At 42.1% G+C, this 26,835-nt stretch overlaps 1 protein-coding gene across 2 annotated transcripts in view; it reads right to left on the bottom strand.

The window, feature by feature from the left end:
• Positions 1–380: 380 nt before the first annotated feature.
• Positions 381–26,835, bottom strand: part of LOC137324972 (phospholipid phosphatase-related protein type 4-like) — a 63,216-nt gene continuing 36,761 nt past the window's right edge. The window contains exons 4-7 of one of the 2 annotated variants that reach the window (XM_067989666.1): positions 23,622–23,817; positions 8,668–8,725; positions 6,390–6,563; positions 381–1,813 (exon numbers count right to left, since the gene is read on the bottom strand). In XM_067989666.1, the coding sequence (XP_067845767.1) occupies positions 473–1,813; positions 6,390–6,563; positions 8,668–8,725; positions 23,622–23,817 (1,769 nt within the window). In that variant the 3' untranslated portion in view covers positions 381–472. The remainder of the gene's footprint in view (positions 1,814–6,389; positions 6,564–8,667; positions 8,726–23,621; positions 23,818–26,835) is intronic. The other variant, XM_067989667.1, reaches the window with a different exon arrangement.

Raw genomic sequence — 26,835 nt, 5'->3', positions numbered from 1 at the left:
AAAACTAACTGAATGTTGACCAAGTAATCATTGCAACCCCAATAACATTTTTATACATAAAATTTTACAAAACTCTTCGTACCAGTTGGGTATGTAAGTACCATCTAGAGCTGTAATCAGGAAATATATTCTAAATTGGTCATTACTAAATACAACAGTACAGCGAAAGCTATCTGAAAATATATAAATTGCACATGAATGACATGTTCAAAATGGGAGAAAATGCATTCACAGTTTATTGAAATAGCAACGGAGCAATACTTTTTCACAAGGCTCAGGCTTTGCCTGTGTGCTTTTGATTAGTATGTAAAAATATCATATTCATGCAAACATGTTTAAATATCAGTAACTTTTCAATTAATAAACAACTGAATGGCACATTTAAAATTGCTCAATCTATTATCAGTAAGCACTGGTATTCATCATCTGTTTAGAATGGATTGTCTCTCAGCAGGCCTCCATAAATAAGGATTCATTCTTTATAAGCTCTGGTGGGCGATGTTCCCTTGTAGAAGATATTTCTTGTACTCTCTGGGCTGTTTCCTCTTTCCGGTATTAAAATGATGTTAGCTTTCCGCCTGAGGGTTGAGTCCCGACTGGAGGACACGGAGTGCGTCTCAGAGGCAGCTTCACTTCCTTCCACTGGTGTTACCCTTATGGTGGTGATTCCGTGGTGATGGTGCTCACTACTGTCTGGATTGGTTTTCTTTCTATCAGACGAAGCATAGCTATCCTTTAGTGACTCACTGCTTTCAGAGTCCCTGTTAAGATCATTTAACTCAAATGCTTGGCGAATGCTGCCCTTCTCATGGGCCTTCCATTTCCATGATCCACTTCCTTCACTGCCCGATGGTACTTGCACAAGGGGTCTGTTGTTTTCTGGGTGAGCTTCCACCCTGACAATATTACTAGGCTCATGGTCTGTCAGGGCTTTGTACCTTATAGCTCCTGTGCAGGTTACTGTACTACCATCGGTACTTTTCGAACTGCTCTGTAACATTCCTTGCTGTTTGGACATAGCAATAACCTGCATAATTCTTGGTTGGGTGTTTGCCCTACCAACTCCACTCTTCTCAGCTACTTTGAGCCACTTTGACCTAGCTGAACTGGCTTTAGGAGATGTATTTATGTTCTCTTGTGTTTCTTCAGGTATATGGACAAGCTGTGATGAGCCTGGGCGTGACTGCATAGAGACTCTTATTCCTCCACCAATGCTACTGGCGCTGTTAGCCCCAGGAATAGTACCAGCTTGAATTTTCAGATACTGGTTGAGTTGTGCTTGTTGTTCTCCATTAAGACCTACTCCAGCTGGTTCTGAACTGGATCTCATCTCCATGCACTTTGGTGGTGAATGACCAGTTTCTGTCTCCATTACTTGCAGGGACAGTTTCCGATTTTCATTCTTGGACTTCCATTGCGACAAGAGCTGTTTAGAGCGAGCAGAGTCCATAGAAGCATGAATCGTTGCATTCCTTCTGGCTGCCTCATCCACCGACGGTGTGTTGACACGTGGCAACGTGTTGCTAAAGGTTACCATGTTTTCCTTTGCCATTGGACTGCGAGGAGTAATGATCTCGACGTCGGCACTGGTTCTCTTTAAGTTTGTAAGGGAGCTAGATTCTCTGTGGTTTCGGTTCAGAATACTTTCAGAATGGTGCGATGAAATCCCATCGCTGCTACTGCCAGTTTTTCCTTGCAGTTGCCTATTGCTTTCCTGGCTGAGGTCTGTCAGTGATCTCAAAGGTTCTCTGTGATGGGTCTGGTGGGCTATGCCATCATCACTAGGCTGGAAATTGCTCACAGCATAAAGACCCTACGAGTACAACAGAAAATATCACAGCATCAAAACGCACGTTAAGGATTATTTATTTCATAGAATCATAGAATCATACAGCACAGAAGGAGGCCATTTGGCCCATTGTGCCTGTGCCAGCTCCTTGAAAGAGCTGTCCAATTAGTCCTGCTCTTTCCCCATAGCCCTGCAAATTTCTCCTTTTCAAGCATATATCCAATTTCATTTTGGAAGTTACCATTGAATCTGCTTCCACCACCCTTTCAGGCAGTGCATTCCAGATCATAACAACTCACTACATAAATTTTTTTATCTTATAAACATTTTCAATTTAAAAGTCATTTGCAGGTTACTTCTTAATGGCATTTTGTTTTCAATTTAAATGTAATGCATTTTTTTCCTCATTTGGTTCCTTTTTAAAGAAAGAAAACCACCCTTATATATTTAAGGAATTGATGACTTGTCCAGCCAATCCTACCTCTCTCCTGTTATGTCTGGGACACCTGAGCAGCAGATGTAATAGTGATCCTGTTTTGTCTCACTGTACCACGTGGTGCCTGGGAAATTAGGTCAGGCCCTAGGTTAACAGGAATTGCCAAGCTGCAGTCTGCTCATCCCATCTTGTGTGTTAAGCTGGAGTATGTACTTAAAACCTTTATCTGAATTTGTATCTGAAGTATTTTTATGAGGGTGAAATTCATGTGCTAAGGAGATTTTCTGATCAAGTATCATTCAGATACATCAGAAAAGTATAGGTAGAAATGTAGCTGTGATTTGAAGTGCTTGGAACACTGAAAACCATATTTCAGTTTTTAACTTCCAGAGTTTAAAACATTAACATTAGTGAATATTATAGGACATTTTGAAAATCTGCAGATTGGCAGTGTTTCTAAGTATAACAACTTCTTTCAGTGCATCCTGACTTTCTGTTACTTTGCTTTGGACTTCTTGCTAGTACAGTTGGCCAGAAAACATCATGGATTTTACAACAGCTTTTCTAACAGTATAAAGGGCAGATCTGTCTCTTCAAAAATGAGTGTGGTGGAGCTGGACTAACTAACGTATGAAATGTCAATTTATTCCAGGTAGGATACTGTAACACACAGCAGACTGTCAGTATGAAGTGTCAAATACCTTGCTAAAGCATTAATGAGTCACTCACACAAATTACACGTGCCCTAATATGATGTTTGTGTGCCTGTAAGTTAGAACAAAAGCTACGTTTATCAATCTTTATTTAACAACTAAAATGTTAGCCATAACTGTTTGAATTAAGAATGCGATCATAATATTGGCACATAGTCCCTGTGAGTTCAATTGGATGCCTAAGCATGTTAATCTTTATTTAAAAGGCATCAACTCAAATGGCCTACAATTCAGTTGGTTTAACTAAATTCAGTTCATAGTAATAAAGGGATAATTTTCTAACATCACCCTCCCAGAAGGGAGCCTCGTCTACAAAAGCACGAGTCAGAAATTTGGGCTCATGTTACTCATAATTTTCCAACTGTATAAATGAATGCTTAGGAAGTCGTGCCAAATCATGTCGATCATAAAATAGCAATCACAAATGGAAATCCTGGCCAATCTGTCTGGTCCGTAACCCTGAAAGCTGATGCCTGTCGTATGGCCCTTCTACTTTGTCTATCAGAATCAACTAATCCAGCACTGGCTAGGGTTTTGAGCCTTTGACCTTCCTGGTTGATACAGCTCAGTGGCCTAACACATTCATTTGGAATTTCCATGTGGGTTCTCCCAATCTACTGCCGTAACTTCATCGGGAGATTGTGGTCTGTCAGAGAAACCGCATAAACGGCTAAAAATGGGCCATTTCTTCAGGGTCTTCTGCCACTTACGGAGGGAGATCAATAATCCCCCCCCCCCACTGGTGCCTTTACCCACTGAGCTACCGAGAACAAAACTTCACTTCTTTTGAAGGGAGCTCACTTGTCATTCTACTCCCAGCCATTTTTTGTTATAGTTACTCAAACATCCATGCCTGGAAATTCTGTGAGAGTTCGACACCAGGACAACCATTTGTCTGTTGTTTTCATGCCAAAGTTATGGTAGTAGATTGTGAGAACCCCACAGGTATTCAGGGCAACCTTCTAAAAAGCTTTAATCTTCACAGATACATTGTGCATAAACGGTAAGTCTTAAAGACAAATTAGAAAGATAACTGAATGATTTAAACACACAGGGAAGATTTCCTCTGTGATAGGACAAAATCATAAACTAATTCTTTATACATGGATTATGAGGTTACAGATTGCGCTGGTATGTAATTCTGTTGCTGGCCCACAGTGCCTCATGGATGCCCAGTTTTGAGTTTAGTTTCGTTACACGTAACACACAGGAAATTTTGCAGAATAGTGTAATGATTTATGTGTTAGATACAAAAGATTATTCTCGTAAAATTATACTTAATTAATTCAAAGATGGTAGTACATTGTCATTCTCTAAAATAGTCGATTATTATAACGAAGATTCCTGTTTTATTGGTATTTATTTTAACAATTTGCAGTGCTTATTTTGGCTACTTTCTTGGTTTTATTAAATTCATGGATAATCGATGCTTTCTGTTTCATTTGTTTGAAAAAAATCAAATCAAAATAAAATTGTTTCATCCCAAGTTGGTCAGTTTCAGTGTTATCTGATAGACAGAATGAACACTAACTCGGTGTTGCTGTTGAGAAAGGTAAATAAAATTTCTATTTTAGAGAAAGCATTGTTATCACAAGTTTAACTAACAGCCAATAAGTATGTTAATCAGACAAACATGGAACTGAGGTTTATAACCTTTTGGCTTTATTATTTATTATTGATCAGCATTTTGAAATAAACAACTTCAAAATGTTCCATTCGGAGGGTGGGGTTGCTGCTTTAAATCTAAAACCAACGAGTATACAACATCAGGAATTATGGGCGCTAAATTGGGCCGTGTAGCGTCCATTCTTTCGGCGCTACACAGCCTCTCCGACATCCAAGATGGCGTCCTGCGTGACGTGCGCCAGATGCCATCTTGGTATAGGAGTTAGCGCAGGTGCAGATAATGAACGCTGGAATCACGTAAAGTAGGGAGAACATGGCTTCAATCAGTGTGCAACGCTGATTTAAAGTGATAGACACCATTTTGGGACTTAAAGCTCAACTCAACGCACAGTCTTAACCCCGACCATCTGAACGTGTCTTAGAGTGCCTGGAGAACTCCCACCAGTGCTATTTAAAGGGACCATGCAGGATTTACAGGTTAGTGGCTGGATTATTGTTACTGGCTGGCAAGACATTTGTACGTGTTTTTGGAGATCTCCTAGATTTCAATACTAGGTCGTGGGGACATTGCCTAACATTTAGAGCCAGGACGTGCAGGAGTGAAGTTAGGAAATGCTTCTACACGCAAAGGGTGGGAGATGTTTGGAACGCTCTTCCGCAGACGGCAGTTGATGCTGGCTCACTTGTGAATGTTAAATCTGAGATTGATAGATTTCTGTGAACCAAGTGTATTAAGGGATATGGGGCTAAGGCGGGTATATGGAGTTAGGTCACAGGTCCACCATGATCTCATTGAATGGCGGAACAGGCTCTTGCTGCCTCTTGATATGCGCCACCTTCTCCTGCAAGAAAGCAGGACGTGTATCTGGGTGATGTACCTGTTATGGTTGAATAGCTGCCAGTGTGTGTGGCCTGTGAGTTGTGGGTGGGCGGCTTGAAACAGTGGTAATGTGTAAGGGTGAGAGGAAGCATCTGATTGGAAGAGTTGAGTACTGATGGAAAGAGTTTATTGGTATGTGGATGATGGGGGGTGTAGTGCACGGTACAGTTGGTAGGAGACGCCACTTGACAGTTGACCTCACTCACCTTGAACATTCACGTCAAAGCAGTGAACTTCTTCCTGCCCTGCATCCACGTCCATGATGCTGTGCGCCTGACATTGACTTTGTCCCCCGCTGCCTCCCACTGTCTTTTGGATATATGTCTGGAGGGCCTCTTGCAGCACCACCGCCCCCCCCCCCCCACCGCGGATATAGGATGTCCTTCCTCTGTCCCTCTCTTGCACCTAAGGTCTCTACTGCATCAGCAGAGAACCTTGGTACATGCACTCTCGCAGGCCTGGTACTAACTCAGATCGGTGAGGTCTGGCGTGCAGATTGGAGGATGTGGGATTTAGCAGTGCGCAACCTTTATTCAGTGTTTTAACATAACTCATCAGTGTATAAACATAGGGATGGGACCTGCATCTGTGTTTTATATGTGCAATGTCTGATCTCCATTCAGACTCCGTGCAGAGAGTAGACTGTTATTTTCAGCAAATAACATTTACCAGCTAACTTTAAGAGCTTTCTAACAAACATCCTCCCTTTAAGAGTGAGCTCCCTCTTGTAGTGGAAAGTGCAAATTGCATTGATTCCATGTGCAAGGCCTGGAAAGGAAGGCTGATTGCAGGTAAGTCCTCGGATGGGTCGAAACTTACATCCTGCCTGCATAGGGTCCATCGGGCGTGGAGTACTAGCACGTTGCGCTACCCCCGCCCAAAACGGACCCTTATCCAATTTCTCCCCCTATATCTTTGTAATAAACTCTAAGACATGCCACTTACCAAATAGACAGCAATTCCTCCTCCTATCAAAAATCCACAGTACACATCAATGGGATGATTCTTATACTGGATAATACGTGTTAAACCAGAGATCACTGCGCAGATGATAAAGGTGAAGACCAGTAGTGGCTTAAGGAGTTTGGAGGAGTCTGTCAGGGTTGCATTGAAATACATCTAAATGATAAACAACAAAATATAAAGACTAATTCAGCTGTGAAATTAACTAAGCATATTGACCTGTGCTGTTATGCACAATTACTCATCCCCACACAGACATTCATGAAAATCATTTAAAACATTTTTTTAACAACTGAATAGCTTGAAATTACATTGCAGGATATTAGGATCACAGAATTTACAGCACAGAAGGAGCCCATTCGGGCAATTGTGCCAGTGCTATTTCTTCAACTGCCGCTGTCTACTGCCCTGCCCTTTCCTCATATTATATTCTTCCTTTTTAAATGTCTATTGAATTCCTTTTTAAATGATGTTATAGTCTCTGCCTCAATAGCCAATATGTGGTAAAGCAATCTCTGTTGTATACATTCCTCTGTGCGCTAATATTTCTTCTAACATCCCTCTTCATTCTTCTAATGATAATCCTCAGTCTATGTCCATTTATTATCGATTCATCAACCATAGTGAACCAGTCTTTCACTATTCACCCTTTCAAAACCTTTCATAGTTTTGAAAAATTCCATTTGATCACCCATTAAATTTCGCTGTTCCATTTAAAAAAAATTTTTTTGAGCCTTTCATCATAACAATGACCTTTCATTCCTGGCATCATGCTAGTAAATCTTCTCTTTATCCTTTCCAAGGGTCTATACCCTTCCTATAATGGAGGGCCCAGAACTCATGCAATACTCCAACTATGACTAATCAATATCTTGTATTAATTCAACACTGGTTTTATATTTAATGCTCCAAGTAAAAACCTAGAATCCCATTTGCATTTTTTATGGCTTTATCAACCTGCATCCCCATCTTCAAAGATCTATCTGCACCCCTTGATCTCTCTGTTCCTCCACTTTTATCATTTTGCATGCACTTCTTTTACCCAAAATGCACTACTTCACATTTCTCTTCATTGAACTTTATCTGCTACCCATGTGCCCACTCTGCTAACTTGTCTATGTCTTCCTGCAATCTCTTGCATTCTTTTTGGCATTTCCCCTGACAGCAAACTTTGATATCATTGATCTCGGACCCACATCCAAATAACCTGTATAAATAGAAAACAAAAGAGGCCCCAGCACAGATCCCTGGGATATACCATTACCCACATCCTGCCAATTTGAAAATTTCATTGATCTCTCCACCCATGTGGTTACATTCCCTTTAGTATCGTGTCTCTTAATTTTTTTCAACAAAAGTCTAATAGTTGTCACCATCCAATACTTTCTCACAATTCCCATTTCCAAACATTTTTTGGAAAGTTATGGGTCATGCCTCGATTACATCTTTCTTAACTTCCTTCAGTATTCTGGGATGTATAGCATCTGAGCCTGTGACATCTCTAATTGCAGTACTGTTAACTTTTAATACTGCGTTCGACTACTTTTTTGAGTAGTCCCTCTCCCATATCCCCTCCAGTGCTCCTGCAGTCCAAGTTTTATCTTCCACTGTAAAAACTGATGTTAATTATTTATTCAACATCCTGTCACTGTGAAGTACAGAATGGCCTCCTTTATATCTAAGTGGTCCCACCCCTTCTTTGACTATTATACTAATACATGATACTATTGCATAAATGCTCCTTCTTAAACTATTTTCCACTGGAGAGGTGTCAGCATATTTATTTGGGACTAGGTAACACCGCTCCGAAGCTAGTAGAGACAGGAATTTCAGATGAATGTTAAGTGTCTGTATGTTCGTGCCCCAAGGTACTGGCCAAATAGTGCAGTACTATAATTTGTCCTTAATAAAGTTAAATAAACTAATATTGGTACAAGTCGGAATTGAACAATTGATTACACAAATATATTTGGACAAAATATATTAGGTCCTTAATATTGCTGTTGTTATGTTTAAATGATTTAGCTTTGTTGCATCTAGCTAGTATAAAGCATGAATATCACTAGCATAAGCAGCAATGGTACGGTGCATCATCTTAATTCTTTCTATTTTCACAGTGATCATTTCACCTACTAATGAGTCTTGCAGCTAATTTACATAGCAGATTAAGAGCTTACTCACAATTAATAGTTAATTGACAGATTCAACTCGGTACTGGTTATGACACTGTAGATCACACAAGGCAGCCCTGATTACTTACAGAAACATACACAGCTGCGAAGGCTGCAAGCGTAGCATGCTGGGATGGAAAGGATTTTCTGCATAGGGAAAAAAAACACAGTTTAATTATGCTGTTGATGTTTTAGACACTTATTAGGGAATCATTGGAGTGTAGAATAGTTTCAATCCAAGAGCCAAGAGTAATTCAATTGATTTATAATACCTACATTGCTTCATTCTGTAGCTTCTCTGCATTTGCCTAAACATTTGCCTATCGTATATTATAACACTGGACAATTAACTAATAAACCTATATGGAATGCCAGTTGTGAAGCCAATTAAGCTTAATTTTTACAGAATTTAGTTTTATATTAAATTGATGAGTATCGATATATATACACTTTATAATGGGTACCTATATACATTTTATATAAAGTAAACTGTAGGATGTCCTAACCACCTATAGAGACATAAACTACTTTCTTAAAGAGGCAGTTTGTATTTCTTAAAAATATATACAGCAAATCAATGAATTCCTGCTACAGAGAGATATAAATTATTTAAGGCACATTTTACTGATGGTAATAATCCTCTGCATTTGCTACCTGACAATTAATTGATTTTTTTGGAAAATGAGAAATGAAATGGTTCAATTTATAAAAAGTGGTGTTAATATTTTCCATTACAGGTAGACTTTTAAATCACCAGTTTTAAGACAACACACAATTTCTCATAATGTGAAATCTTTATTAGCAATTAATATGACATTGAATAAATCTCTACCAGGAAATAAAATATAATGATTTAATATTAGGATATTTTCAGTCGTTCCCTTCCTGTTGAATTTGTCAGCCTCCTCCATCTTACAGTACTGTAAATGAGCAAACCCTGACTCTTAATTCCAGTTTTGATAGTGTCATGTTCCATGATCTATTGGCATTCTGCATGGTTGCGTAATTGTTTACACCCCATGTCACACACAGTCATGCTGGTATTGTGAACCTTCTTTCCGCTTATATGAAATATTGAATTTTAAACAATCAATATTTTTCAATTGTAATATTCTAAAAGGTCAGTGCTAAGAAATGTCACGACTCTATACTGCAGTGAACTGTCACAGGGCAGGTCTAAATGAAAGCAAACAAAATGATTTTGAAAGCATCTGTTGACTTGTTTTTAACAGTTGTGTAGATATAGTCATTTTAAAAGGAAGCAGCTTTAGTGCCACTCAAACCAACCTCTCAAGGTAGTCTGAAGTGACTGCATCAAGAAAGAACATTTTGCCAAGGTATCTAGCAGGCTTCGACACCTGAACATACTTTCAATATGTCAATCTAATCATGCTACAGTATAGCAAAGTGTACAGGTTTCTACTTCCCAGTTCATTTAGTGGAAAAGGGAGCTGATTGATATTACTTTCAGGTTGCTATGGCTGCTGCCTATTCCTCCACAGACTTTCAAAAGTCCAAGTCCATATTATGAAAAGGATATAGAGGCATTGGAGAAGGTGCAAAAAGGATTCACAAGGATGATACCAGAACTGAAAGGATATAGTTATCAGGAAAGGCTGATCAGGCTGGGGCTCTTTTCTCTAGAAAAGAGAAGGCTGAGGAGTGACCTGATAGAGATCTTTAAAATAATGAAAGGGTTTGATGGGGTAGATGTAGAGAAAATGTTTCCACTTGTTGGTGAGTTCAAAATCAGAGGCCATAAATATAAGATAGTCACTAATAAATGCAATAGGGAATTCAGGAGAAACTTCTTTACCGAAAGAGTGATGAGTGTGGAACTTGCTACCACAAGGAGTAGTTGAGGCAAATAGTATAGATGCATTTAAGGGGAGGCTAGATAAACACACGAAGGAGAAAGGAATAGAAGGATATGCTGATAGGGGTAGATGAAGTTGGGAGGCAGGAGGCTCCAGGAGCATAAATGCTGGCATAGACCAGTTGGGTCAAATGGCCTGTTTCTGTGCTGTGGACTCGATGTTAGTCCTCAGATGCAAAAGCACTGAAAAATTCACTCTTGTTTTAAAACCTAGAAGTTTCTCTTTAGCTCGTCATTCTTGTCTAAATTCATATACTTTATGTTAACCAAGGTAAGAAATGCTAGTTCTGAGAAATGGACCATTTTTCCACTGCTGGCATCAGGGATGTCCTGGTACAAGTTCCTTTCACACTGCAAGATAATTATCATCACACCTACTTCAACTGTGTTGTTGCTGCTGCTTAATTATCTATAATAAATAACAACAACAACAACTTGCATTTATATAGCGCCTTTAATGTAGTAAAACATCCCAAGGTGCTTCACAGGAGCATTACCAAAGTTTGACATGAGCCACATAAGGAGATGTGACCAAAAGCTTAGTCAAAAAGGTAGGTTTTAAGGAGCATCTAAAAGGAAGAGAGAGAGGTGGTGAGGTTTAGGGAGGGAATTCCAGAGCTTAGGGCCTAGGCAGCTCAAGGCACAGCCGCCAGCAATTAAAATCGGAGATGCGCAAGAGGCAAGAGTTGAAGGAGCACAGAGATATCAGAGGATTGTAGGGCTGCAGGAAGTTACAGAGATAGGGAGGGGCGAGGACATGAGGGATTTGAAAATAAGGATGAGAACTTTAAAATCGAGACATTCCCGGACTGGGAGCTAATATAGGTCAGCGAGCACAGGGGTGATGGGTGAACAGGACTTGGTGCAAGTTAAGATATGGGCAGCCGAGTTTTGGATGAGCTCAAGTTTACAGAGTGTGGAGGGTGGGAGGTCTGCCAGGAGAGCATTGGAATAGTTAAGTATAGAGGTTACAAAGGAATGTAAGTAGGGCAGAGACGGGAGATGTTATGGAGGTGGAAGTAGACAGCCTTGGTGACGGAACAGGAAGCTCATCTCAGGGTCAAATAGGATGTAAAGGTTGCGAATGGTTTGGTTCAGCCTCAGACAGTGGCCAGGGAGAGGGATGGAGTCGATGGGTAGGGAACGGAGTTTGTGGTGGGGAATAAAGACAACGGCTTCCCAATATTTAGTTGGAGAAAATTTTTGCTCATCCAGTATTGGATGTTGGACAAACAGTGTGAAAATTCAGAGCCAGTGGAGCGATTGAGGGAGGTGGTAGTGAGGTAGAGCTGGGTGTCATCAGCATACTTGTGGAACCTGACATTGCGTTTTCGGATGATGTCACCGAGGGGCAGCATGAAGATGAGAAAAAGGAGGGGGTCAAGGATAGATCCTTGGGGGACTCCAGAGGTAACGGTGTGGGAGTGGGAAGAGAAGCCATTGCAGGTGATTCTCTGACTATGACTGGATAAATAAGAATGGCACCAGGCGAGAACAGTCTACCCAGCTGGACGACGGAGGAGAGATATTGGAGGATGGTGTGGTCAACCACGTCAAAGGCTGCAGACAGGTTGAGAAGGATGAGGAGGGATAGTTTACCATGGTCACAGTCACATAGGATGTCATTTGTGACTTTGATAAGGGCCGTTCAGTCCTGGGGCAGGGACGGAAACCTGATTGGAGGGATTCAAACATGGAGTTGTGGGAAAGATGGGCACAGATTTGGGAGGCAACAACAACATGTTCAAGGACTTTGGAGAGGAAAGAGAGGTTGGAAATGGGATGGTAGTTTACAAAGGCAGAGAGGCCAAGGGTAGGTTTTTTGAGGAGGAGGGGTAATGATAGCAGATTTGAAAGGGAGGGGTCAGTACCTGAGGAGAGGAAACTGTTAACAATATCAGCTAATATGGGGGCCAGGAAGGGAAGTTGGGTGGTCAGCAGTTCGGTGGGAATAGGGTCATGGGAGCAGGAGGTGGGTCTCGTTGTCAAGATGAGCTCGGAGAGGGCATGAGGGGAGATAGGAGAGAAACTAGAGAAAGATGTGAGTTCAGGGCTATGGCAGGGGGCAATCTTAGGGGAAGTTTGGCTTGGTGGGCTAGGGAAAGGGAGGGAAGCGGCAGAGGCAGCTGAGCGGCGGTCTCAATCTTAGTGACAAAGAACCATCTTCAGCTGCTTCATCAATGACCTTCCCTCCATCATAAGGTCAGAAATGGGGACGTTCGCTAATGATTGCACAGTGTTCAGTTCCATTCGCAACCCCTCAGATAATGAAGCAGTCCGACCCCGCATGCAGCAAAACCTGGACAACATCCAGACTTGGGCTGATAAGTGGCAAGTAACATTCACACCAGACAAGTGCCAGGCAATGACCATCTCCAACAAGAGAGAGTCTAACCACCTCCCCTTGACATTCAACGGCATTACCATCGCCGAATCCCCCACCATCAACATCCTGAGGGTCACCATTGACTAGAAACTTAACTGGACCAGCCATATAAATACTGTGGCTACGAGAGCAGGTCAGAGGCTGGGTATTCTGCAGCGAGTGACTCACCTCCTGACTCCCCAAAGCCTTTCCACCATCTACAAGGCACAAGTCAGGAGTGTGATGGAATACTCTCCACTTGCCTGGATGAGTGCAGCTCCAACAATACTCAAGAAGATCGACACCATCCAGGACAAAGCAGCCCGCTTGATTGGCACCCCATCCACCACCCTAAACATTCACTCCCTTCACCACCGGCGCACTGTGGCTGCAGTGTGTACCATCCACAGGATGCACCGCAGCAACTCACCAAGGCTTCTTCGACAGCACCTCCCAAACCCGCGACCTCTACCACGTAGAAGGACAAGGGCAGCAGGCACATGGGAACATCACCACCTGCACGTTCCCCTCCAAGTCACACACCATCCCGACTTGGAAATATATCGTCGTTCCTTCATTGTCGCTGGGTCAAAATCCTGGAACTCCCTTCCTAACAGCACTGTGGGAGAACTTTCACCACATGGACTGCAGCGGTTCAAGAAGGCGGCTCACCACCACCTTCTCAAGGGCAATTAGGGATGGGCAATAAATGCCGGCCTCGCTAGCGACGCCCACATCCCATGAACGAATAAAAAAAAATCCATGAGCTCTTTGCATTTGTTGTTGGATGTGAGGGTGGATGAGGCAGGGGAGAGGGTATAAGAAGATGGTTTGATGGAGAAGAGAAGCCGGGGTTATCTTTGCATGCCAGGATGATCTTGGAATTGTGAGCAGTTTTGGTAGAGGAGAGCATGTCCCGATAATGCTTTATGTAGTCCAGCCAGATTGGGTGATGAATGGCTAAACCAGTTGTCCGCCATAAACGTAAATTAAAATGACGTGAAGGGCTCTGATGAATAACTGAGGCGTCTAATAGAATGTATTCTAATGTTTATGCTATCTGGAGATTTATTTTACTGGCGAGATTTCAGTTCAACATAAGGTCAGTATGTATGGCTAACAAAGAAAGCAGCATGCAACATGGTTAACATGCAACATGGGATTTACTTTACTGTCTTTTTATGAGGTGAAAGTGGCCTTGTGAACCACTGAACATCATTCGGTGAATATAGTGGCACACAAGGCTACTTAGGACTTAGAAATGTGGAGTAGCAGCGGCACGTGCGTAACTTGGGATTACTTGAGATTTAGCAACGTGTGTGGCATAGCAATGGCCCACATCTCAGCTAAACACATGGCACTAGTCCACCTTCATGGAAATAAGCATCTATTAAATACAATGATTTTGAAATGCTGAAAGCACTCCAGTTTTGTAATACTTTCAAGGCATGAGTAGAATGTAGAATCGTAAAATCTACAGCACAGAAAGAGGCCGTTTGACCTATTGTGCCTGTGCTGAAATAACTATCCAATTAATCCCACTCCCATGCTCTTTCCCAATAGCCCTGCAATTTTTTTCCTTTTCAAGAAATATCCAATTCCCTTTTGAAAATTACTACCGAATCTGCTTCCACCATGCTTTCAGGTAATGCATTCCAGAATGTAACAACTCTTGCATATAAAAAAAAAATTCTCCTCATCTCCCTTAGGTTCTTTTGCGGTGTAGTAGATGAATCCCATATCTGAGCTATTGTTAAAAAAAAGAAAGAACTTGCATTTATATAACATCTTTCGTGACCTCAAGACATCCCAAAGCACTTAATAGCCAATGAAGTAATACTGGAGTATAGTCACTTTTGTAATATAGGGAAACACAGCAGCCAATTTGCACACAGCAAGGTCCCACAAACAGCAGTGAAATAAAAGACCACATAATCTGTTTTTAGTGATGTTCACAGAGAGAGAAATATTGACCGTGACAACATGAGAACTTCCAGGCTCTTCTTCCAGTAGAGCTATGGGATCTTTTACGTCTACCTGAGAGGGCAGATGGGGTCTCAGTTTAACATCTCATCTGAAAGACAACACCTCCGACAGTGCACGCTCAGTACTATACTAAAGTGTCAGCCTAGATTATGTGTTCAAGTCTCTGAAGTGGGGCTTGAACCCACAACCTTCTGATTCAGAGATAAGAGTACTACTACTGAGCCAAGGCTGACTAAAACAACATACTTCCACTTTCCCCATACCACACTCTTACCAGCACTGAAACCCTTATCTATGCTTTTATTACCTTAAACATGACTTTTCCAATGTTTTCCTTGCCAGTCTCCCCAAGCTCCACCCTACAAACACCCCAACTTGTCCAAACTCTGCCCACCCATATGCTGTCCCACACTAAGTCATGCTCACCCATCACCTCACTGGTCTCCACTGCCCCTTGTCCCCAATATATCAAATTCAAAATCCATATCCTTGTTTACAAACCTCTTTGTCCCACCCTATCTCTGTATCTCCCATATGTCCCAGTTCAAGGCCTATGATCCTCCATCTTGAACCACCCCCCTGTCCACCCTTTCTCCCAGTGATCCTCACTCAGTTGCAAAGGTTTCAGCTGTCTTGGTGCAGTCCTCCAGAACCACATCTGTCTCCAACCTCTTCTCCTTGCTACATCCCTGCCCACCTTTAAAAGCCTCTTCATAACCTTTCAACCATGAATTCAGTCAACACTTTATTTTTCCATTTCATAGATTAGTGTTCCTTCTCCTCTCTTCCCCCTTCACAGTGGGATTGTCCAATCAGGACAAATTAATGATGAAGTACAAGTGATTTGTATTCTATGGAAATGAGTCCACCAGCAACTGAGTTAAGACTACTTAAATCCATTTGATAGGCATCAAAGATTTTGCAGTCTAGGCTTTATTGGCTGTAAAGCGCTTTGGGACATCCTGAGGTCATGAAGGGCGTTATATAAATGCAAGCCTTTCTTTCTTTAGGCTGGACCTGAACATTTGTCTTTAGTTTTCTTTAATATTGAAGGTGTAGAATGCATTAGACAACATTTGTTGGTGGAATCAAATTATTAGTGTTTGCACTATTAACAATTTGCCAATTTTTAAAAGATGTCCCAACCGTTGAAAGTGGAGTATGATGTGTGCAAGGTAAAGGGGGCAATTAATTCCATGTGTCCCCATTCACTTACTGACACATACCTGGCAGTCGAATGCCTAGGAACAGATGTGATAGACTGTAACTGATTTAGAAACATGATGAAGGTTGGCTGGATTCTGTATTGATGCTGTGCTGTCACATTTAAAAAAATAATTTTAAATATGATCTATTTTTGAATTTATATACCTCAAGAAGGTAGGTCTTTATTATAAACAAAATATTTAAAACAAACTGGAGGAGAAATTGGATTGCATTTTCCCCATTTTTTGGGCCTAAAATGAGCATTAAAAAATGAATTTACCCTCAAGAGGTCCCGTGTTTAAATTGTACTGAAGTGAGTCCGACACCATATTGGGTCAGGCACTACATTAGGCGTCTCTGGTGGCCGCCTGGAAGAAATGCAGGAATCATTAAAATATGCTAATAAATGTCCTGCACATGAATCAGGACCCTTTCGAGGGATTGGTGTCTGGCAGCACCTGATTCAGCACTAAGCCCACCCAGCAAATCATAGCAGTAACAGATGGAAGCAGTGTTATTTAAAGAGACCCTCACCTCCATTAAGGTAAGTCTCTGGTGAGTTGTTTTAGGCTGCTTTTGCCCCCATTTTTTGTCTGTATGTTTTGGCTGCTGAATACTTTTGGAGAGTGAATTTTTGGAGGTTTCACAGGATTGGCTTCAGCAGAATTGTTGAACATGGAGATGCTGCTGGGGTTACCAAATCAGGAGAAAGAGCAGCAACAGCAAGGAAGTAAGCAAAGACCTGCAGATGCTGCAAGAAGAGGGCAAAAGAGGCAAGGGCACAGGAGACCTTACAGCATACGGATCTTCAGAAATGGAACATCGTACCTGAACTTCGCAGGGGGCAGTGTGTAAGGCAGTTCCACTTTAACTGGGAGGTAGTGGCGGATGTATGTCATCTGTTGCAGTAAGAATTGGAGCTCAGCACCAGGTCATGCACTGCACTGCCTGTGGCAGTGAAAGTCATTGTGGCTTTAAACTTTTATGCCTCTGGCTCCTTCCAAACTGCAACAGATGACATTAGTAACATCGATCAGTTTGCTGTGCTTCTGGCAATTAGGCAGGTAACTGATGCAATGTTTTGAGGCACCAACAATTCATTACCTTCCCCACTAAATCTGCAAAGCTGGAGGAAAGATCACTAGGATTTGCCCGCATTGCTGGATTTCCGCAGGTGCAGGGCATCATGGACTGCATACACGTAGCCTTGCATGCATCCCATCAGGAACCAGCTATGTTTTACAATAGAAAGGGCTTCCATTCGTTGAATGTTCAACTTGTTTGTGACCATAAGCAGCGAGTCATGTAGGTCTGTGCCCAGTTTCTGTGCCAGTCCTCAATGTTCCACCCAGACCATTGGGTGGCAGGCTGGTTGCTGGGGGACAAGGAGTCCTTGGCTGTACTCCTTGCTACAGCTCTTCCTACTGATTTGGGAACCTCAAGGATAAGCCCAGCAGCATTCCCTTGTTCAGCAATTGAGAATAAGCAAAATCAGTGAAAGTGTTTTGGATCTTCACAAACTCATTCTGCAAACGTATCTCACAAATACAGCCAAAACTTGGCCCCAAAGCATCCTAGAAGCCTAAAATGACTAACCAGACTTGGCTTAATTGAGGTGAGGATCCCTTTAAATACCTCTTGTGAAAGTTGCATGTCGATTGTTCCTGCCATGATTTGCTGGGCGTGTTAAGGAAGTGACTTTTCAGGCGCTCAGGAAAACTAATTTCATAAAAGGACCTTTATCAGCATATTTAAATGATGCCTGTATTTGTTTAAAGCGGCTGTGGGGCACACCTATCGAGGACCTGAACCAATATGGTGTAGGGCCCACTTCCAGTGCCATTCCGGCACAGGACGGTGCGCTGCAACATTTCACTTCATGGCAGCTGTTTTGGACCCGGAAAACTTGCAAAATGCATACCAATTTCTTCCCTGACATGTTTGTGATTTTGCTATACCCATGCACAGGAAATTTTGTAAGAAATAGCGTATGATTCTGTGCATTTTTCCAATTTTACTTGCTATACATAATTATAAAGCTGTAGAATCATTTTTACAACTGTTACATGATAGAAAACATATCAATTTAAAAAGTTACTAAAGTACCTAGAGAGGAAAATGTTGGCAGTTTATTCGATTCAAGAATTAAGATGATTGGACCACACCAATATAGGTTTCCAAAGGATAGGTTATGCCAAATAAATTTATTGGAATTCTTTAAGAATGTAAGAATTAGTGGATAATAAAGAACGTTCTTTTATGTAGTATCTTATGATGTCCTCAAGTCATGCCAAAATGCTTTACAATCAATTGATTACTGCTAACATGATTGATACCATACTAGGACTTTCAAACAACATTTCATGAAACCCCTCAAGAGATTGGTAGCTAAAGTGAAAGCTTGTGAAAATTAATTAACAAATTGGTTAGATAATAGGAAGCAAAGGATAATGATCAATGTTAGCAGTTCTAATCTGGAAGCAATCAACAGTAAAGTTCTTCAGGGATTGGTCCCAGGACAATTACTGTTCCTATTTCTAAATGATGTTGGTATTGTAAAAAGAATAACTTAATTTTCTTGCCATGCATTATGTGGGAAAACAGGATGTTCTGAAGAGCGAAATAAAATTCAGAGTTCTCCGGAAGCATAACAACTTGGCTTGCAAGTGTCATTCAAGATGAAAAATGTACGGTAACACAAATTGACAGTGATTACAAAGGTAATATAGACTGGAGGTGTATAAGCAAATCCATTAAATATAAAACAAAAATAGAAAATGCTGGAAACACTCAGCAGGTTAGACAGCATCTGTGGAGAAAACAGACAAGTTAACATTTTGGGTGTGGACCCCTTCATCTGACTGCATTCTTTTTTAAGAGATAGAGATGTTTAGGGTCCGATATTAGGAGGGCGGGGGGTCGACTGGGCGCCTGGGCACCTGGATAACGCGCCCAGTGAAATCGGGGTGCTCCGCACGCAATCGCAGGATATTGGAGCCACTTACCTGCGCTTCCGGGTTTCGCGCTGGAAAGCTGCGCAGCGGGCGGACTGCGCGTGCGCAGCACAGACTGTCAGCTGGAGGAGCTCTATTTAAAGGGGCAGTCCTCCACTGACTGATGCTGCAGGAAATAGGAAATATTACAGCATGGAGCAGCCCAGGGGGAAGGCTGCTCCCAGGTTTAATGATGCCTCACTCCAGCTCTTATTGGATGGGGTGAGGAACAGGGGGAACACAGAGATCTTCTCCCCGGCGGGCGGGAGGAAGCGGCCTGCCTCTGCCACCAAGAAGGCCTGGCTCGAGGTGGCAGAGGAGGTTACATGCACCACCAACATATCGCGCACCTGCATACAGTGCAGGAGGCGCTTCAATGACCTAAGTAGGTCAGCCTAAGTGAGTACACTTACTCATTCCCCTACACTCCGTCTGCCACATCACCGCCTCCACCCCACATCTCCTTCTGCACTGCCAACACTACTCTATCACATCACTCCTCACACCCACTCAAAGCTCATCCTCATCTTAACTCCACTTACTCACCTCGCCAGTATTGATCACTCCACTACCACTCAACCCAATCCTCATACAATTTCATGACTCTATCTCATACTCATCCTCTCACACATCTCCTTCACGGTCAGCCTCACTCAACCTGCCACTACCTGTGCTGCAGCCACAGGGCATGCATCACATATGTGCAGTAGGCAGCGTAAGGCAAACGTGTCGTGAGCATGAAGGGGATGCACAAGGGTGTTTGAGGGTTTGTCATGGTTTTTACTTATATTTAATTTCTGATCAACTCACATAACATATTATATTGTCACCACTACTGCCACGTCTTTGCGAATCTTGTCTGGTTTGTGCAATAATGCCCTTTCCTGAGGATCACTATGAAGACCCATAACTGATTGTGTCACTGCAGAGTGGGTGTAGGTGTATTTGCAGGGCTCTTTTGTGCAGACGACTGAGAAATGTCGGCGATGTCCCCGGTGGCACCCTGGAAGGATGTGGAGGAGAAGTTGTTGAGGGCAGTGGTGACTTTGACAACGACAGGTAAGAAGATGGTGCTCGGGCCAGCTGGGAGCAGCTCGGCATGAAGGAGGCTGCAGATGTCCACGACTACATGTCGAGTGACTCTGAGCCTCCGTGTGCACTGCTGCTCAGAGAGGTCCAGGAAGCTGAGCCTCGGTCTGTGGATCCTGTGGCGAGGGTAGTGCCTTCTGAAACGCATCTCTCTCTGCGGTTGCCCTCCCTCCTGCTGTGCAGGTGGATGTGTCACAGCACTGTGTTGTGGAGCTCCATGTGTCAGAGGTGGACGGCGAGGCTGGTGATACTGTTCGCCCTCCGAGGAGTTCATGACTGCAGCTACAGCGGCCCCCATCTGGAAGATGTACATTTGAGGGGGTCCGCAAGGTAGGTAAATGTCTCTGGACACCGGGGTAAGTGTGCAAGTTGGTGAATTTTATTGTTAGGAGGAGGGTGGTGGAGGCCAAACTTTGTCCAAAATGACAGAGTGGCCTCCTGCAATGAGTGAGGGTCTCCTCCCCGCCCGCCCCCCCCCCCCCCCCACCTGTCAAATGGACCTTTGCAGCTGGCACAGGCTAATGGCTGCAACACATCCATTTGAACTGGGAGTGTTTCCCCCAGTACGGGAAACAGTCCCAGTTGTTTGCAAAATCCCAACCCTCCTAAAATATCACGTTAATCAGGTCTCTAAACGACCTGAAATACCTAAATAATTACTTTAAGTGCACCCACATGCGGGGGCTGCGCGCGCATGTCATCGCGTCACTGGGGAACCCGGAAGTGGGAGGGTTGGAGCCGGGCTCCGGACCCGCCACAGGAATCCCCGATTTTCGCAGCCCTCCCGCCACGAACGCACCCGCTCGGGGGTGCGAAAATCGAGCCCTTAGAAAGCGTCAGAGATGGACACATAAAGGTAAGGTAGGGGTGGAAGTTTGCAGCAACATGAATCAAATTCTCTCGATCTGGACGAGAGCAGGAAGCAACACGGACACAGTCATCTATGTGATGAAAGGACCACATCTGAAATGTTAACTTGTCTGTTCTCTCCACAATTGCTGATTGACCTGTTGAGTGTTTCCAGCATTTTCTGTTTTTGTTTCAGATTTCCAGCATCTGCAGTATTTTGCTTATGCTTAGCAGCATTTATAAGACCACATGCAGAGTACTGTGTCTAGTTTTTTTTTACACTTAAAAAAAATAGAGGCAATGGAAAGAACTCAAATTAGGCCACCAAAGGTGATTCCAGATGTTTGGTCATTAAAGTATGAATAGAAACGAAGTTGAGTTGCTGTTTGGTTTTCAATTAGGTTTATGGTCTGGTAATGCTTTCTTCACTGTGCAGATAAAATTCCTTTGGGGTTCTGCCACAGTCCCACCATAACACTCGTGGGAGACCGACATAACTACTCAGAAACCTTGGAGATCTGGTTGTGCTGGGACTCCACGAGAAGGCAAATATCAGGGGGTGCCGAGCCAGAGGCGTGAATTCTGTACACCAGGAGTTCCCACTCCACTGGCTCAGTTGGCACCCGGCGTATCTCTGGAGGCCACTATGCTGAGTGAGTTGAGAGGTACTGACTTCTGGATAGCTGAAAATGGGCTAACCAGTTGGGTCCATTGGTTGATTCTTCTCTCCCTAACCTAGAGGCAATGAGACCAATTGTAACGCTCCCTACTGACACACTAGCTGAGATCAGCTGTCTCAGCATTGAGCTGGGGACTTTCCTGATCTGAATAGCTGGGTTACCCCTTGGATAAACTCACTCACAATTATTGGATTCAATACCAGTGGTATTTAACATTTCAGGCTAAACTGGTGGGGCAGGTCTGGTAAATAATGTCTACTCAGTGTAAGCCTACACCACCTGGTAGCGCAAAATCCTGTCAACTATCTCCACTCTATTGGGTAAAAATTGATTTCCTCCTGGTGTCCTTATCTTGGCACATTAGCGGGAAAGATAAATATCAGCATTGCCACAGGTCCACCCAGCAGTGTCAGTGATACAGATTGGATGAGGGATACAAGGCATGCTAGCATTGAGCAGTAGGATTGGCTAATTGTCAACAGACAGACCAAACACTGCCATTGATTGGATCAGCATGTGCTACCCATAGTGACCTGCAGCAAAACACAAGCCTTGCCTCGTAGGAGGAAGAATTTCAGGGAGTACATTCAGTCTCCAGCCACATCTCCATGAATCCGGTGAGCAGAGAGGCACAGAAACAAAACTTGATCACCACAGACAGTAAACCTCACTGGTAATGCAGTTATAATTTAATCTTCATCATAATTTGCAGGAGTAATAGTATTTATATTTGATTACTGTCTAAGAAGGTTGGCTGCATTCTAACAATTACAGAGTTTCACATTTAAGATTTATAAATGAAATAATGTTGCTGCAATAAAATCATAATTTACTTCAAGGAGTTGTATGTGTAATTGTACACAACATTACTCAACTCCAAGCTTCAGACTTAATCACAACACATGAGCTGCGTGTCAGTGATTTTTTCAATTTTGGTAATTAGTATTTGAACTACAAGTAAAATATTTGCAGCAAGGTTTCTAACAATGTCAGTGACTACAACACAATCAGTCATCACTGTCAAGTTGTCAGTCTTCCTTTGATTCTGATTAATGTTGCAAGTGTGAAAGGAAATTTGCTAGTGACATTTAGAGCCACTTGTACAATTTTACTGTGTATGAAGACAAATTTCAATCCCAATTCAAATCAATTCCAGCTTTATATTTTTAGCTGCAGTGACAAGAAGTGGTAATGCTTTTTCGGCAGAAGCTGCCCTCAGACAGCCAAATATTTCATGTTATTGAAGTAACTTGGGATATATATTAATAAATTCAGACATTGCACACAGTATTAGGCTGCAGTATTAGAAAGGACAATGGTTTCCTGCAAGTTGTACAAAACATTCTCATTAGGGATAATATTCACTTTGTAGGCCTGGTGAAAAGGCAGTGCATTCCTACACTTACTTTCAACCCGGGGAGCATTGCAGCTTTCAGCTGAACTTTGCCTGAAGTCAAATATTTTGACATCTAATTATGATTTTTCAGGACTAACCTGAAAATTAAATTGATTTGTTCTAGTGGGATGGGATGGGGAGATGAATAAAAGCAAAAATCGGGAATATTGGGGTTTACAGTTTTTCTGAAACACCATCCTTCCTACTTATAGTTCAGGTTCAAATGCAGTCCAGAGTGAAGTGAGGTTCCTAGCTAGTTACTGGTGGGTATGTGCCCACAGTACAGAATAGATCCTGATTTCAATTTAACTAATCAAGTTACAACTGTTGGAAGAGAAGGAAGGAGAGTTTCTCATATTACACCGAAAATGTTCATCTGAGATGAGGGTTGAGGTCAGTTTTCAAGATAGAGAGCCCAGAAATAAAATTATCTGAGAGTGGTTCAAGCCTTTACTAAGTACAAAGTGAAAAATGCCTTGTTCTTCTGTACCGTTATTTAAAATGCTGTGATGAAGTTGTGCATTAATCAAACATATTCCCAAATTGAGCACAGAATAAATAAGCAACTCTTTGTTATACATAAAATGAAACGTAAAGTCTAACCTGCCAGCGTTAATGATGGAAGGATCAGATCCTGAGCAGATATCCTCCACAACATATGGATTTTCTTCACAGGAGGTGTTTAACGACGTATAATTGGGCTTACACACTGTAAGAAAATATGGGGCATGGTACCCAGTTGACAGCTGAATAATGTCAGTGATGAGAGCGGTGGCACAAAGGCCAAACACATGAACTCCTAAAACACTCAAGAGAAATCAAAAATAATTAGCATGAAAATTGTTAGCTCCAGCTGCTAGTTCAGAATCATACGGTACAAGACTGTTCATCCTAAATAGTGGTGAATTAAAGCCAAATATACCAACGCTGCGAGAAAATACACATACCATTAAGGAACATAATTAGCCCAATCAGTAAACCGGAGAGAATTTGAGAGCTTTGGATCTGCTAATGAACCACGTTAAGTAGAACATACAGTTTCCACCAATATACTTTAACTGAATAATTTATTGTGTTAGCACTTCCACAATTGGGTTAATAATAAGTTGTCTCTATGGTTCTTCTTATTAAAAGTAATAATTGAAATTGCAGTACTACGTATAAACTCAACTAAAGAATTGAAATCTTATTGCACATAAAAGAAGCAACGGTTTTACTTTCATTTCTTTGCATGTTAATCTATATATGTTATATTGGCATGCAGATATTTTCCCTTTAAGCGCTGGTTTAAATAATGGCTAAGGGACAGAAGCATGAGGCAGTAAGCTAAGCGGTTCTATGTAATGTAATGCATTCCTAGTGATCATTTACACTCTAAAAGGGGGCGAGAACTCAATTTCCACACCATAAATATATTATAAATACCTTTGTTATAAAAGTATTTACAAATTGCAAACTTAAATTGGATTTGTGATGTTGATAGTGTTCTAATAAGCTTGAATGAGCATAAGTTTCAATTCTATTGGTTTTAGAACATTTATTAATCTTTAGTGTTGTGATGATTGCTTACATTCTTCTTAGAATCCTCATGCACTGTTTAATTTGAAATGTTGTAACACTCCTATAAGGATCAGGTGGTGTTTACAATCATGTACATTGAACTGGAAGAAATTTCCAAAAATGACTTGTAATATTGAGGTAATCAATCTGTAAACATTGTGATGCCTGTAAATCATGATGATATCACACCACACAGCACATAGGGATTCAAATCTAAACAAGAGACCTAGAAATAAAATAGCAAAATTGAAATATTGCAGTTACATTTATTATAACTTTTCAATGTAAGTAAACTTTGCACGTTCACTAAGAGCTTTTATAATGTCCACATTGGGCTCCAAAATCTAGAATTGATTTTAAAAGGAAATGCTTCCAAGTCCCAAATGCTATTTGAAAATAGAATTAAGTATTTTCTGTAACTCTATAACTAACTATGTAGCCTCGTTACTCTTGGTGCTGACACAGCGCTACCTAAATCCTCACTTACAGTTTCCAATATGGCCATCAAACATTCTGACAAGGCGGAGATGGGTGAAACATAGAAACCTGTATACCTATAATATCCCTAATAAAATGTAATAGTATTTTAAAATTGGTTTATTTTATATTTGTTGTTGCGATCGTAATTTATAGTTTGGAGTTTTCACTTGCTGGCTGGTCGCAGATTTCCTGCTGCTATCATTGACAAAACCTGGGACTTCTCGGATTGCCCATCGGAATTAAATATATAATTGTCCTCCCAACTGGCCTATAACATGTGACAGTTTTCACACAGTCCATTGGAATTCAACGGATAGAAAGACAGCTTGGGCAGTTAATGCTGACCTTTTGCAAGACAAACTGCCTTTGGGATACAGAGCCAGAGTCTTAACAAGATAAAAAAGGATGGAACAAGAAAAGATATCAATAGGATCCCAATGCCATTTTTGGCTTGAACTGGGTGGATTGTGTTCCATGTGCACTCCAGCCAGTATCAGCTGGCTACTAGGCTGAAGAAGACTAGAAAGGTGAGTTCCTCTTCATTTTAGTGGGGCCGGGGGAGCAGGAATATTCCTACCAGCCCCACAAACCCAGTCTGGGTCACTGCCGCTCTGAATTCCCCACCCCACCTCCGTCAATTGGGCTGTCACCCCAGGAACCCACCTTCCTCTGACCCACAGCCAGTGGGTTGGCCTGGAGAGCTCACAGAAACAGGAGTAGGCCATTCAGCCCCTCGAGCCTTTTCTGCCATTCAATTAGATCATGGCCGATCTGTATCTTAACTCCATCTACCCGCCTGGGTTCCGTAACCCTTAATACCCTTGCCTTAGTTTCAGTGGGGCCGGGAGGAGCAGGAGCTCAGTTTCTGGCTGTAATCTGCTGGTCCGATGTAAATGACGCCCGAACTCAGAATGGACCCAGCCTCCTGGTAGGATTGCCAGTCAGTACTGGCGTTCCTCCAGCCAGCCACCGGAAACCACTCTGGGGGAAATCCACCCCATAATCGCTATAGCCGTTGAAAAGTAAATGCGAATAAAATCATATTTAAATATCTTTTTATTGAAGCCTGCATTCATAACAGTAAATCTCAATCAAACCAAATTGTGTAGTAATGTGTTGGTTTGAAAACATGTGTGACTGATTGTCAGCCAACCCCACTATAATGGCCCAGAAATTGCTCCCAGCGGAGAAACAACAGTGCTTGCCGCTCCATAGATTTATACTAACCCACTAACGTAGCGGGCACTTCCTCTAATTGAAGCGGAGAAGAGCCCGGCGTTAGTTCCAGCAAAGCTAGGGCCCATGGGAGAAGTGAGAGGGTCAATTTCTCCCCTCGACCAATCAGATTGCAGCATTTTTGACCCGCTGCAAAGAGTTTCTGCAAGCTGGAACGTAAAATCCAGGAAGTGAAAGGCGCAACATTGAAATCATTGTAAAAACAGTTATAAACAGTGAAAAAAAGGGAGGGTAAGAAATAATCAAATTAAATAAAAGAGACGGAAGGGAAATGTTAAAAAAAATAATTTTTTAATTTCTAAAAAAATGTTGCTGTTTGGCAGTCATTAAGACTTGCTGCGCTGTTAAAACTTAGTTTCAACCCGGTATTTTTAAGCGTACCTGTTTTGTGGCGAAATTAGTTAGTTTCCAGCTGGGCAGAAGAGCAATTTGGCGCTGGTCCATTGATTCCACTGATTCCAGCCGGCGATATCCCTTTAATGCCACACTGACAGATCGCCAGCGAACCAGGGGGAGAAAGTTCCGGATTTCCACGTTTCAC

The sequence above is a fragment of the Heptranchias perlo genome, chromosome 9, assembly GCF_035084215.1.
Source record: "Heptranchias perlo isolate sHepPer1 chromosome 9, sHepPer1.hap1, whole genome shotgun sequence".
Lineage (NCBI taxonomy): Eukaryota > Metazoa > Chordata > Chondrichthyes > Hexanchiformes > Hexanchidae > Heptranchias > Heptranchias perlo.
This window is presented reverse-complemented; position numbering and strand designations above follow the sequence as displayed.